The sequence below is a fragment of the Dasypus novemcinctus genome, chromosome 3 (assembly GCF_030445035.2).
Source record: "Dasypus novemcinctus isolate mDasNov1 chromosome 3, mDasNov1.1.hap2, whole genome shotgun sequence".
NCBI classification, from domain to species: Eukaryota; Metazoa; Chordata; class Mammalia; order Cingulata; family Dasypodidae; genus Dasypus; species Dasypus novemcinctus.
Window position 1 is genome coordinate 111,963,277 of NC_080675.1, and position 15,637 is coordinate 111,978,913.

A 15,637-nucleotide genomic window follows, 5' to 3' on the forward strand; every position below is an offset into this window, starting at 1 on the left:
GTCCTCTTATCAAAAAGAGTTTATTAGATCAGTGTATTGCTATGTTAAAGATGAGAAATGGGGGAAACGGATGTGGCTCAAGCATTTGGGCTCCCATCTACCGTATAAGAGGTCCAGGGTTCAATGCCCAGGGCCTCCTGGTGAAGGCAGTCTGGCCCATGCAGAGTGCTGGCGTGCGCAGAGTACTGCCTCGTGCAGAAGTGCTGGCCCATAAGGAGAGCTGGCACAGCAAGATGATGCAACAAAAAGAGACAGAGGAGAGATAAGAAGAGATGCAGCAGATCAGGGAGCTGAGATGGTACAAGCGAATGATAGCCTTTCTCCTACTCCAGAAGGTCCCAGGATTGGTTCCCAGAGCTGCCTAATGAGAATACAAGCAGACACAGAAGAACACACAGTGAATGGACACAGAGAGCAGACAATGGAGGGAGGGGGGAGATATAAATAAATAAAAATAGGGCAGCGGACTTGGCCCAGTGGTTAGGGCATCCGCCTACCACATGGGAGGTCCACAGTTCAAACCCCGGGCCTCCTTGACCCGTGTGGAGCTGGCCCATGTGCAGTGCTGATGTGCACAATGAGTGCCGTAGAGGAGCCCCATGTGCAAGGAGTGCACCCCATAAGGAGAGCTGCCCAGAGTGAAAGAAAGTGCAGCCTGCCCAGGAATGGCACTGCCCACATGGAGAGCTGACACAACAAGATGATGCAACAAAAAGAAACACAGATTCCTGTGCCGCTGATAACAGAAGCGTACAAAGAAGACTCAGCAAATAGACACAGAGAACAGACAACCAGGGTGGGGTGGGGGAAAGGGGAGAGAAATACATAAATCTTTAAAATAAATAAATAAAAAGAATGATATATGGCATAAAAAATATGGTTTTGTCAAGATCCTGTGTTCTGTATAGGATTCACATTTAGTAAAACAAATCTGTAGAAACTAATTTAATGAGACTGATTTTCTAAAGTCACCCAAGAAAATCTGTCTCCTTGTTTTTTCATGTTACAAATATGTCTTTCATCAGTCACCACTTTTGTATTGAGGTGGCCAATGCTGTTTCTTGAGATAGCAAAATGTTTTGGTTTGTATGATTAAATGTTTATTTGACATCAAGAAGCCTGGCTCGATAGTCCCCTGTTATTCTCATCATTGCCCTTTTTCACTTACTTTGTTTTATTTTTTTCTCTTCTCATCTTACTCCTTTAGGATTCAGAGGGATTCAATTCTGGGGACCTCTAATGTGGAGAGAGGTTCCCTGTCAATTGCACCACCTCAGTTCCTGGTCTCTGTTGTGCTTCACATTGACTGTCTCCCCTTTGTCTCCCTTTTGTTGTGTCATCTTGCGTGACTCACTTGCGCGGGCACTTGGCTCAACCACGTGGGCACGTAGCTTACTGTGTGGGCACGGGCTCACTCTGCAGGCATGCTTTCTCTTCTTTTTCACCAGGAGGTCCTAGGGATCAAACCTGGGTCCTCCCATATGGTAGGCAGAGGCTTATCACTTGAGCCATATCTGCTTCCCATTACTAGTCATTTTAAACACGTTTCTTTCCTTAATTACTCTACTGATCTTTTCTTCTTTGCAGACCAAAATGTTACCATATGTGTGACATTGTGAGAAAACCAAATTAGATTTCCATTATCAAGTAGACCTGAGCCATTGTGGGCTTTTCTTCTAAATAATTCTGAGAAAGAAAGAGTTGGGCAGGCAGCATAGGAGAACTTTTAGTGTAATGAGAGGGGAGGCATTTAGAGGAAAAATAGTGGTAGTAAGCTGTAGAAATGATAGTTCTTGCCTGTGTTCCATTAGAAAATTGATTGCTAAAGGAAAATAGAGCTGTTTTAAATGCCACCTTAATATAGGTCATTTGACATGATGTGTGGCCTTTATGAATAGAAATGTTTTCGCCATGTTGTTTTGACATGGATTCATGTGGAATAAATATTTAGAGTACAGTACACAACATCCATAGTTGTCTTGGCATCTCATCATATCATGCTGACACTAAAGTTGTACAAACAGAATCCTAGCCTGGGAATATTTACTAAGTTGTCAGATTAATGCCTGTAAACAATAGACTGAAGCACAATTCTCAAGCAAACATATCCTCCCTATAAAAATAACTTATCACAGATGGCTGAACAACTATAATTCTTTGATAATTTTTTCAGAGAAAAAGAATGCTAATTCATTAATAATAGAAATATTTATACTTCTGCCTAGACCTGGAACCAGAGCTAGAGGAAATGTTAAATTACCAAAACCTAAACATATGCTTACATTATTCAGATTGTCTCAGCTTGATGAATGAAACTCCACTGTGTTGGATCTCTGTCTAATAATGATGTTATGTAAAGTTGAGAACTACGGTTTAGTTATAAAAATGTTGTTCATAGTACAAGTATAATTTAAAAATCCTTAAAAGACAGTTTAACACAAATCTGATCTTTTTTTTATTTTATTTTATTTTTTATTGACTTTGTAATAATATTACATTAAAAATATATATGTGAGGTCCCATTCAACCCCACCCCCCCAGCCCCCCTCTCCCCCCCCAACAACACTCGTTCCCATCATCATGACACATCCATTGGAACAAATCTGATCTTAAATGTACATGCTATTTGACTGAAATATGCCTTACTGAAACATCACATGTGTTCAAGGATCAATGGGTAGAGAATTTACACTGCACTATTATTAAAATGTGAAAATTAGAAACAACTGACCTCATTATAAAATAAGAGAAAGAAAAATTATGATACAAAGCAGCTGTTAAAAACAGCCTACTTGGTAACATTCCAGTCTAATACTCAGGATGTCTTTAGTGACACTGGAAGCGCAAGGTGTTGAAGGCAAACAGTCAGGAGAGCAGAGCATGTAGTCCATCCCCTGAGTCTGCCCCAGACTCCTCCTGGCCCAACAGTGCCCTGGTACCCTGTCCACTCCCTGCTGTTAATCTGCTCTTATGCCCAGCTACCTGTGGCCTCCCTTCTGTCTAGCAGTGAAAGAATTCCTTCTCTTGCTACCACTGAAGATACTAGGAGATGAGAGAAAGGGGGACCTCATTCAGCTCATTTCCTGTGAGTTTTCTGCCTCCCTTTACCCCTGGGTATAAGGATTTCCTCCTCCTCAGAAAACTGATGGAGCTTCTGCTTTCTGTTTCCTTGGCCACTGGTTCCAAACTTTTCTTATACAAGGATCCCCTTTTCTGGTATATATGTCCTTTGCTCCTTCTGTGGGTTGCCATGATTTAAAAGATTTTGTATGTCAACCTGCAACCTAAAAGTGGACAAAATCATAATTAAGTTTTCAGAGTGCTTTCTGTGTATCAGGCACTGTGCTAAATACTTTATATGAAATATTTAATCTTCAATCCCATAAGGCAGGTTTTATATGTTTCAGAAAAGGAAACTGAGAAGTTAATATTCTCAGGTCACCTAATGAGTGGCAGAACCACATATATAAAAAGTATTTGTATGAAAATCCATAGAAAATTATCTATGTTTACTTCTAAGAGTGGTGAAAAAAAATCTAAAGATAACAAAAGAAAGAAAATTTTATGTAACATGTTTTAAAGAATTTTCCTCAGAATTTTAGGTGAATTTTGGCTCCAAAGTAATTTCTAGGAATAAACTGCCCATTAACTTCATTCACTTCAAATCTGTAGAAGAATTCAAAGATGTCTGGCATGGAATGGATGTCGTAAAGCAGAGATTTTCCCATGTTGCTCATGAGGTAGTTTTTATGGCACTGCATATTCCTTCCTTTTTCTGTTTTTTATTTTTCTTCTCCTTACACATTTTTTTTCCCTTTTTCTCCCTCTATTTTTTAACATCTAATATGTACTACTGGAGCAAACATCATTTTTTCTTCTTACTTGCTAACACTTTAAATTTGCTAGGAATGCCCCAGGCACGCTGCCAAACCCTGATAGTCACCCTCAGCAATGATCTCTGCTCAGTTAAAATTAATTGGTTACTGCATCAGGTTTCCATATATATTAAAGCTAAGGTAAATGTTCTTCCAAATGTTTGTACTCTTGAGAGAATTGATCAGTTTTGTGTTGATATGTAGTTTTAGAATTTTAATCACCTGCTTTGGACAATATTTCTAACCATCCAAACTCTGGGAGGACGTGACTTCTATCCTGGGGACTCCATGAACTTATTTTCTCCTACTAGCTTTTTTTTTTTTAAGATTTATTTATTTTTATTTTACCCACCTTGTTGTTTGCACTTGCTGTCTGCTCTCTCTGTCTGTTCATGTGTGCTCTCTGTGTCTGCCTGTCTTCTTTTTTTTAGGAGGCACCGGGAACCAAACTGGGACTTCCCATGTGGTAGGCATGTTTCCCAACTGCTATCAAAATGAATACCTCTCATACTTCTGATTGTCGATGTGTTTTTCCCTTGGCCTTATTGAGCAGTAAGGGAAATTAAATACCTGCCATGGGGAGTTTGGTCAGCTGTGTCAGAAATAAAATGTTCATTTCCACTGTTTTTTTTGTTCTCTCTAGCTTCCCATTGACCGGGGTGGAGGTGAAGGAAAGGCCATGTACATTGACACTGAGGGTACCTTTCGGCCAGAACGGCTGCTAGCAGTAGCTGAAAGGTATGTTACTAGACTAGATGGGAGAGAAGTATGACTGCATCTCTCACTGTAGCAATTTCCAGTGTTAGTTTGGCTAAAGAAGAGTTTCTTCACATATTGTTCAACATCTGTTCTTACCAAAATTATATGGTTCAAAAGAATGACCTTAGTGGAGAAAAGTGTTCTTCTTAAGTCAAGAATTTATGAATTGCCATCAGACTGGATAAAAAACAAAATCCAATCATATGCTGTTTTCCAGAGAAACACTTTAAATTCAAAGGCACAGATAGATTGAAAGTAAAAGGATGGGAAAAAGATACCACCTGCAAACAATAATCATAAGAGAGCTGGAATAGCTATGCTTAATGTCAACAAAATAGATTTTAAGACAAAAATAATTACTAAAGACATTTTATAATAAAATGGTTAATTCATCAGTAAGATAAAACAATTGTAAATATATACACATCCAACAATATAGCCCCAAAATAAATGAAACAAAACTGATAGAATTGAAGGGAGAAATGGACAATTCAACAATAATAATAGAGATTTTAATATCTCACTTTCAATAATGGATAGAACTTAGCAACTATAAGAATCAAATAACTAGGTATAGATTTAACTAATGATGTAAAGGACTTGTCCATGGAAAACTACAAAACATTGCTGAAAGAAATTAAAGGAGATCTAAATAAAGGGCAAGACAGCCCATATTCATGAATTAGAAGCCTAAATATTGTTAAGTTATCAATTGTACCTAAAGTGATTTACAGATTCAACAAAATTCCAACATAAATTCCAACAGCCTTCTTTGCAGAAGTATAAAAGCCAATCATCAAATTCATATGGAAGTGTAAGGGACCCTGAATACCCAAAACCGTCTTGAAAAAGGACAAAGTTGGAGGACTCACACTTTGGGGAGCAGATGTATCTCAAGTAGTTGAGCACCTCCTTCCCATGTATGAGGTCCCATGTTCAATCCCTGGTCCCTCCTAAAAGCAAAGCAAGTCAAAAACATAGCAGAAGGACAGACATAAAACAAAAGAATCAAATTGAGAGTTCAGAAATAAGCCCTCATATTTATGGCCAGTTTTTCACTAGGTAACCTAACCCACTCAGTGGGGAAAGAATAATCTCTTCAGCAACTGGTACTGGGAAAACTGGATATCCACATGCTGAAGGATGAAAGTTGACCCTTGTCTCACACCATATATAGAAATTAACTTGAAATGAATCAAAGACCTAAATATACAAACTAAACTATAAAACTCCTAGAAGGAAACATAGGGAAATATCTTCATGACCTTTTACTAAGCATGGATTCTTAAGAACAAGCAATAAAAGAGAAAATAGATAAATTGGACCTCATCAAAATTAAAAGCTTTCCTGCATCAAAGGACATTAGCAAGAAAGTGAAAAGACAATCTGCAGAATGGGAGAAAATATTTGAAACCATATATGTAATAGTTTAATATCCAAAATTTTAAAAAAATTCCTACAACTTAACAAAAAGACAGAAAATGGGCAAAGGACTTGAATAGACTTTTCTCCAGAGAAGATAGACAAATTGCCAATAAGCACATAAAAAGATGCTCAACATCATTAGTCATCAGGGAAAAATGTAAATTAAAACCACAGATACTACTTCACACCCACTAGAATGGCTGCCATCAAAAAGGTAGACTAACAAATATTGTCGAAGATGTAAAGAAACTGGAACCTTAGGCATTGCTGAGAACATAAACTGGTGTAGCCACTTTGGAAAACAGACTAGCAGTTCGTCAAAAGGTTCAACAAACTTATCATATAACCTAGTAATTTCTCTCTAGTTATTACCCAAGAGAAATAAAAATGTACATGAGGGCGGTGGACTTGGCCCAGTGGTTAGGGCCAAAAAGTAAATAAATAATCTTAAAAAAAAATGTACATGAATAAATACTTGTACATAAATGTTTATAGCAGCATTATAATATTTTAAAACTGGAAATTAAATGTTTATCAGCTAGTGAATGGACAAACAAGATGTATTTAATCCATATGATGGCTTACTATTCAGCAATAAAAAGTAACAAAGTATTAATGCATGTTACATCGTGGATAAACCTTAAAAAAACATGTTAAGTGATAGAAGCCAGACCCAAAGACCACATATTGTATAATTTCATTTATTTGAAATTTCCAGAGTAAAAATATCTATATGGACAGTAAATTAGTGGTTGCTTGTGGCTGGGGTAGGAATGGGAGTGACCACAAATGGACACAGATCTTTTTGGGGTGGTCAAAATGTTTTAAAATTGGATCGTGTTGATTGTACAACACTGCTGATTTACCAAGAATCATCAAATTTTACACTTAAGGTGAATTTTCTGATATTTAAAATATACCTTAATAATTAAGCAGTTAGAGTTTATAATAGGAAGTGGATTTTGCTCAACAGATAGTGTGTCCATCTACCACATGGGAGGTCCAGGGTTCAAACCCTGGGCCTCCTTGACCCGTGGGGAGCTGGCCCATGCGCAGTGCTGATGCAGGCAAGGAGTACCCTGCCCTGCAGGGGTGTCTCCCGCAAAGGGGAGCCCCACGCACAAGGAGTGCGCCCCGTAAGGAGAGCCGCCCAGCGCGAAAGAAAGTGCAGTCTGCCCAAGAATGGCGCTGCACACATGGAGAGCTGACACAAAATGATGCAACAAAAAGAAACAGATTCCTGTGCCATTGACAACAACAGAAGTGGACAAAGAAGAACACGCAGCAGATAGACACAGAGAAGAGACAACTGGGCAGAGGGGAAGGGGAGAGAAATAAAATAAATAAACCTTTTTAAAAAATTAAATCTTTAAAAAAAAAGAATTTATATGTTTTCTAAACCCCAATACAGTTTTCAAATAGGTTCTCAAAATTATTATAATTATTTTCCCTAGGGTAAAATGTCTAGGGTAAAATGGTGGTAATTTGGCCCTTATCACACCTTGCACTGAGACCTTGTTAATAAATACAGTTTAATTTCATGTTCAGATGTTACAAACTCAAATGGGAACCTGCCTGGGTGTGGCAGTCTGTAAAAGGCTAAGTTGAGTTTTCTATTTTCATTATTACAATCTCTATCCTCTTTCCCAGTTTACCATTTGAAGAGTCAAAACCATTGAATGTATATACACCATTTGGGCATAAAATTAGGTTGGAGTTTAGGATTGCAGCACCATGGCTCTTTTCCTCTGCTTACATAATCTCTGATCTTGGTTTTCTAAAGATGTGTATACTGAATTGTATCTTCCCTTCTAAAATTTTTGGTGCTCTTATACAGGAATCACATTTTGAATATACTGTTTTAATAGTGTTAGCCTTCCCTTTTGGACTAAGTCATTATGATTTTGTCCAGTAACATAAATAAGGAGTATTCAGCTGTTCTTGTACTAGTATAGATCTGGTAGTAGAATGTACGCCATGAGAACAGGGACTTTGTTTTGACTACTCACTGTATCCTTAAGCCTAGAACAAATGCATTCAGTATTTGTTAATGAATCAATATTTATTAACTAGGGCCATGTTTACGATTGTTTTGCCAACTAAAAGAAAAATATATTTAAACAAATTTTATTTATTTTAATTGATGTTTCAGTGACTCATTTTTTTTTCAGTCCCAGTTGTATTGTGCTGCCCTTGGTCTTTCCAGGAGAATAACAGTTGTTTCCTGGGAAACGGACTTTGGCCCAGTGGTTAGGGCGTCCGTCTACCATATGGGAGGTCCGCGGTTCAAACCCCGGGCCTCGTTGACCCATGTGGAGCTGGCCCATGCGCAGTGCTGATGCACGCAAGGAGTGCCGTGCCACGCAAGGGTGTCCCCCGTGTAAGGGAGCCCCATGCGCAAGGAGTGCACCCCTGAGGAAAGCCGCCCAGCGTGAAAAGAAGAGTGCAGCCTGCCCAGGAATGGCGCCGCCCACACTTCCCGTGCCACTGTCGACAGCAGAAGCGGACAAAGAAACCAGACACAGCAAATAGACACCAAGAACAGACAACCAGGGGAGGGGGGGAAATTAAATAAATAAATAAATCTTTAAAAAAAAAAACAACAACAAAAAAACAGTTGTTTCCTTATATTTGAAAATTTCTTGTTCTACTTCAGGAATCCTCAAAGAATAAATTTGATTTATCCTAAAGTCCTTTCTGGTAGATCTCTGAAATAGTTGGTACTGCCATATTCCCTCTGTAGTCTGCCTGGACTTTCTAATAGGGAGGGGATTACATTCTTTGGCCCTGAAACCACTGTCAATACTAATTCTTATCTACCCATCCAGGAAATTTCAGTGTTAGAGATGAATCTCTAATTTGCCTGGGTTCCATGTCCAGCTAAAAAAGTTCTCTCCTCCCTTCCAGATATGGCCTCTCTGGTAGTGATGTCCTGGATAATGTGGCATATGCTCGAGGGTTCAACACAGACCACCAGACCCAGCTCCTTTATCAAGCATCAGCCATGATGGTAGAGTCCAGGTATGTGTTCAGTAGAAAGCACTGAATATGCTTTAAAAACCCTTCCCCTAAATCTTAGATAGGCTGTTTGGCCAAATTTATAGGAGCTAGAATTAGAATTGGGGAGATTTAAGTTTTAGTTACATTTTGACAGACTTGCTTTGAGGTTTAGGTTTAGAGAATCCTTCTTCCCTGTAGGTATGCACTGCTAATTGTAGACAGTGCCACCGCCCTCTACAGAACAGACTACTCTGGTCGAGGTGAACTCTCAGCCAGGCAGATGCACTTGGCCAGGTTTCTGCGGATGCTTCTGCGACTTGCCGATGAGGTAAGCTGTGGGATAGGCATAGAGGAGCCATGCTGGGAAGTCAGGACCTCAAGGCCTGGTATCACTGAGCTATCAGATAAGAAGGAAAGGGAGACTTTAGTCATCTGTTGCTTTGTTGGGGAAAGGGGTGGCAGCAGTAAGGTCCTTGAAAAAGGACAGGTCCTGAAAAGGACTGGCCACAAAAGTGAAATATATCCTTTCCCCCTCAGTTTGGTGTAGCAGTGGTAATCACTAACCAGGTGGTAGCCCAAGTGGATGGCGCAGCCATGTTTGCTGCAGATCCCAAAAAACCTATCGGAGGAAACATCATTGCCCATGCCTCAACAACCAGGTAAGGTGATGAGATAGATGAATTCTTGTTGGAATGTCATATTAACTGTCAAGTAAATATGAAAACATAACATTTCCATTTATACCCTGTTAAAGCTACTGCTATGTGTAATTATACATTTAGGAGGTCTTGCTAAATCTACTCATCATGCTCTGGTTCACATAGGTTTTGCCTCTAGATCATTCATTCATAAAGGAATTAAAAGTTCCCGTGTGTGTAAGAATGAATATGAATAATTAATATGCCTCTCCCTGATTGAAAAGAAATAAAGTTTCAATTGTTTCAGTAACATACAGTCCACTAAGAGATGGGGCAGGACAGAAATGGAGTCCACTGGATTAGAAGTAGCCTTATGCCTAAGAAATAAAGCTAGACCTCCAAGTCCTCTCTGGGAAATATATATGTCTTAAAAAAACCACATCTACCATAATCAAGGCAGGAGTGGAATTTTTAATTGTATAACTGGTGCTTTTGTCTGTTTCTCTGGGTCAGACTGTACCTGAGGAAAGGAAGAGGAGAAACCAGAATCTGCAAAATCTATGACTCTCCCTGTCTTCCTGAAGCTGAAGCTATGTTTGCCATCAATGCAGATGGAGTAGGAGATGCCAAAGACTGAATCACTGTTTTTTTCCCCTGTGATAAACCTTAAGTGCTGCATCCTAATGGAAAGGACTGCTTCACAGGCCTCTTCCTGTTGTGACTACCAGGAAAAGGCTTCCGGGAAAACATCTATTGTATCAGCTTTTCTGATAGTGTAAACAGGAGACAGGTCAGTAGTCACAAACTGATCTGAGGTGTTTATTCTTTCTGGAGTGTATTAATCTCTATGTGATTTCTTTGGTTCTTGGGGGAAGCTGTGGAATACCTTTGATATAGTGTGTTGGGGTTGACTCAGGATGAACAGCAGTGTACTGGACAGTCATGCTTTTAAGAGTGCTAAAACTGGGAAGACCCAATTCATCTTTGTCTGGAAATGGTGAAATGAAACGCCTGAGCCGTGTGGCAAAGGGAATGGTTCTACTCACAGGTTTTTTTCCTCTATCAGTAAAACATTCCCTGTCAATCAGAAGCAGGTATTTGTGTGTATGAACTGTTTAAAGTAAAGTTCTGAGCAGGCCTACTGGCCCTTTACCTCTACTTGCTTCGTCTTTTACTGCTAAGACCCACTCAAGGTAATTCTAGGATTTCAGAGGCTCTTTAAGTAAGCTGGTTCATTGTGAGGCTGCTAATAAAGTATATGTAGTGACTGTGCTGTTTAGTAGTTATGGTGCAAGTTGAATATTTCAAAATTGGGCCTCCATATTATCTTGGCACTGGCTAGGAGTGATCAGTTTTAAGATTTGAAAATTGGTTGGGAAGGGAATTGTGCATTATTTAGAATCCTGTATTCAGATGATTGAACTTAACTGTTTCTTCATTCTAATGGATAATATTATAAAACAGGTATACCAGCTTTCCTATGGCCTTGCTTTTATTCCATTAAGTCTCGTGTTATAGAGGTCTGGAACTTTCCCTGCTTTTTTACTTCAGGGATTTGAGATACTCCTCCTCCTCCCCTTCAGATTTCTACTTAGAGTGGGTTTAACCAACTCTTTCAAAGGGCCTCTATGGCCAGCAGTGGGAGGCGAGACAGTGATACTGCTGACTCTGTTGGTCCCACTGTATAAAGGAAGATAGAAAGATCCAATTTAATGTAGCTTTGTGGTAGGTTTTTTTGTTTGTTTTTTTTACTAAAAAGCTGTAAGTTTATAGAAAAGTCATACAGAAAATAGAATCCCCATATATCCCACCTTCATACACAGTTTTCCTTATAATTAACAATTGGTATTAGTGTGGTACCTTTGTTACAATTGGTGAAACAGTATTGTAATTATACTATTATAGCCCATACTTTACATTAAGGTTCACTGTGTTGTACAGTCCTTTGGTTTTTAAAATTTTATTCTAGTAACATACAACCTAAAACTTCCCCTTTTACCCACATTTTATTATATAATTCAGTGGAGTTAATTACATTCATAATGATACCATCACTACCATCCATTACCAAAACTTTTCCATCACCCCAAACTGAAACTGTACCCATTAAGCATTAATGTCCTATTCTCCACCCCCGACCCCTGGTAACCTGTGTTCTAGATTCTTACTATGAACTTGTTTGTTCTAATTATTTCATATCAATGGGATCATACAATATTTGTCATTTTATGTCTGGCTTATTTCACGCCACATATCTTCAACGTTCATCCAAGTTGTCATATGTCTCAGAACTTCATCCCTTTTTTTATGACTGATTAATAACTCCATTGTATGTATATTCCACATTTTGTTTATACATTCAAAGTGTTAATGGACACTTGGGTTGCTGCCACCTTTTGGCAACTGGGAGTAATGCCTCTATGAACATACAAATAACCGTTCAGTTCCCTGCTTTCAATTCTTCTGGGTTTACCTAGAAGTAGGATTGCCAGGTCATATGGTAATTTTATACCTAACTATTTGAGGAACCGCCAAACTGTCTTCCACAGCACTGCACCATTTTACATTCCCACCAACAATGAACAAATGTTTCTATTTCTCCGTATCCTCTCAAACACTTATTTTCTGGGGTTTTTGTTTTTGTTTTTTTTAAACACTAGCCATTCTAGTGGGTGTGAAATGGTATCTCATTTTGATTTTAATTTGCATTTCCCTGATAGCTGATGATGTTGAGCATCTTTTCATGTGATCATTGGCAATTTCTGTATCTTCTTTGCAGAAATGTCTATTTATAAATCTTTTGTCCATTTTTTAATTGGGATTTTTTGTTGTTGTTGAGTTGTAGGGTAAGGATTTTTTAGTATATTATGAATATTAGGCCTATAACAAATAGATTGTTTCCAAGTATTTCTCCCATTCTGTAGGTTGTCTTTTTACTTTCATGATGAAGTCCCCTTACTGATTGTTTTCCTTTTGTTGCTAATGCTTTTTCTCCCTATGTTTTCTTCTAGGAGTTTTATAGTTTTGGTTCTTTTATTTAGGTCTTTGTTCCATTTTGAGTTAATTTTTTTCTATGGTATGAAGTAGGGGTTCCCCTTCATTGTTTTGCATATGGATATCCAGTTTTCCCAGCACCATTTTTTGAAGAGACTATGCTTTCTCAATTACATGGACTTGGCACTCTTATAAAAAATCAGTTGGACTTAGCTGTGAGAGTTTAATTCTTAATTCTTTTCCATTGGTCTATGTATTTATCCTTGTGCCAGTACCACACTTTTGAAACTACTCTAGTTTTATAATAAGTTTTTAAATCAGGAAGTGTGAGTCTTTCAACTTTGTCCCTCTTTTTCAGGATGGTTTTGGCTATTCAAGGCCCTTTACCCTTCCATATAGTTTCCTTTTTCTTTTTTCTTTTTTTTATTAGAGAAACTAAGCTTACAAAATAATAATGCATAATTCCCATACACATCACCCCTCCACCAAAACCTTACATTTTTTTGGAACATATGTTACAGTTTATTAAAGAACATGATCAGATTATTACCACTAACTATGGTCCATAGCATATACTTGATATATTTTTCCATTCCCCCTTATTATTTTTATTTCTCTCCCCTTCTCCCCACCGCCCCAGTTGTCTGGCTCCCATTCGCTGTGTGTTCTTCTGTGACCGCTTCTATCCTTATCAGTGGCACCAGGAATCTGTGTTTCTTTTTGTTGCGTCATCTTGTTGTGTCAGCTCTCTAGGTGTGCTGCGCCATTCTTGGGCAGGCTGCACTTTTCTTTTGCACTGGGCAGCTCTCCTTACAGGGCACACTCCTTACACATGGGGCTCCCCCACACGGGGGACACCCCTGCGTGGCACAGCACTCCTTGCGTGCATCAGCACTGTGCATGGGCCAGCTCCACACGGGTCAAGGAGGCCCTGGGTTTGAACCGGGAACCTCCCATGTGGTAGGTGGACGCCCTAACCACTGGACCAAATCCACTTCCCTCCCCCTTATTATTAACACTATGCGTTAGTATTGTACATTTGTTACAGTTCATGAGAGAACATTCTCATATTGGTACTGTTAACCACAGTCCATCTTCTATCATATGGTTCACTGTGTTATACAGTCCTATGCCTTGTACATTCTATTCAAAGTGTAAACTCAGTGGCTTTCATTTTCTCAGAATTTTGCAGTCATCACCTCAGTAAACCTTTGACTGTTTTCCTCAGTCCAAAAGAAAAAATATTATAATTCCCTATTATCAACCCTTAGGATTGATATGTACCTTCTTTGATTTGATGCAAGAATATTACAATTAAAAAAATAATTTTAAAAATAGAATGCTATGATATTGCTGTTAACTATAGTCCATAATTTCCATTAATTGTATTTTCCCCATGTATCACTATATTCTTAGCACCTTGTAATAGTGACATACATTTGTTCTAGTTCATAGAAAAACATTCTTGTATTTGTTATTAACCATTATCCTCATCCACCTCTGGGTTCACTGTTACTCAGTCCCTAGATTATTCTCTAGCTTTCTTTCAGTTGACATTTATGTCCCTAGATTACCCCTTTAAGGCAAAATTGCATTTATAAACTAGTCTTGTTATACTCACTATAATGTATTACCATCAACTCTATCCATTTCCGTACTTTTACAGTTCCATGTAAATTTGATGATTGGCTTTTCTCTTTCTACAAAGAAGGCTCCTGGAATTTTGATAGGAATTGTTTTGAATCTGTAAATAATTTTGGCTAGAATTGACATCTTACCAATATTTAGTCTTCCAATCTGTGAATATGGAATGTCCTTCCACTTATTTAGGTCTAACTTGTTTCTTTCAGCGATGTTTTGCAGTTTTTCATATAAAAGTTCTTTACATGTTTGGTTATATTATTCCTATATATTTGATCCTTTTAGGAGCTATTATAAATGGAATTTTTTTCTTAATCTCCTCTTCATATTTTTTATTACTAATGTATAGAAACATTACTTTTTTTTTGCTTATTGACCTTGTACCCATCATTTTATTGAATTTATTAGCTCAGATATCTTTGTTTTGGATTTTTTAGTAATTTCTCCCTATAGGATGTCACCTGCAAATAGGGAAAGTTTTGTTTCTTCCTATCCAATTTGCATGCCTTTTATTTCTTTTTCTTTCCTGATTGCTCTGACAAGAATTTCCAGTGTGTTGAATAACAATGGTGACAGTGGGCATCCTTGTCTTTAGAGGGAAAGCTTTCAGTCTTTCACCATTATTATGTTAGCTATAGACTTTTCATATATAATCTTTTTTTAAATGTATTTTCCCCCTTCCCCTCCTCCCACCCTGCTGTTCTTGCTGTGTCCATCTTCTGTATCTATTTCTCTTTTTGTCTTCTCTTCTCAATTTTTCTCCTCCAGGATTGTGTCACCTTGCTGTGTCAGCTCTCCGCGTGAGCCAGCACTCCTGCACAGGGCAGCACTCCTTGGGCAGGACAGCACTCAGTGTGGGCCAGCTCACCTTCACCAGGAGGCCCTGGGTATCAAACCCTGGACCTCCTATATGACAGATGGGAGCCCAATTGCTTGAGCCACATCTGCTTCCCCATATATATGTATCTATATACTCTTTATTGTCTTGAAATTTTTTTTTTAATGAAATTTAATTAAGGATCAATCAATGGTAATTGGACAAACCGTTCCCCATTAATAGCTATGATGTGTACAGATGGTGATTTTAAATAAAGGTTACAAATACCAATCAGAGTCCCATAACATTGTTCAGCATCTAAATAAATGTGATCTGGACATGGTTCAATACATAAAGCTAAGAGAATAACAGTGCAATCATCAATAATTTCCCAAAGACATAATTTCCCAAATCACTTTTAGTTAAACAATAAATTCTAGCTTTTTAAAAAAAGTCTGAAGCCCAAAGCGATCTAATTATTTTTCTAC

The 15,637-nt window shown here is 38.3% G+C and overlaps 1 protein-coding gene across 1 annotated transcript in view; it reads left to right on the forward strand.

Annotated features, from left to right (window-relative positions):
• The window catches only part of RAD51 (RAD51 recombinase), a 34,159-nt gene extending 18,557 nt beyond the window's left edge, over nucleotides 1–15,602 (forward strand). Inside the window, exons 6-10 of the mRNA XM_004454987.5 lie at nucleotides 4,519–4,613; nucleotides 8,967–9,080; nucleotides 9,258–9,387; nucleotides 9,597–9,718; nucleotides 10,211–15,602. Of these exons, the coding sequence (XP_004455044.1) occupies nucleotides 4,519–4,613; nucleotides 8,967–9,080; nucleotides 9,258–9,387; nucleotides 9,597–9,718; nucleotides 10,211–10,334 (585 nt within the window). The 3' untranslated portion in view covers nucleotides 10,335–15,602. The remainder of the gene's footprint in view (nucleotides 1–4,518; nucleotides 4,614–8,966; nucleotides 9,081–9,257; nucleotides 9,388–9,596; nucleotides 9,719–10,210) is intronic.
• The last annotated feature ends 35 nt before the right edge of the window (nucleotides 15,603–15,637 follow it).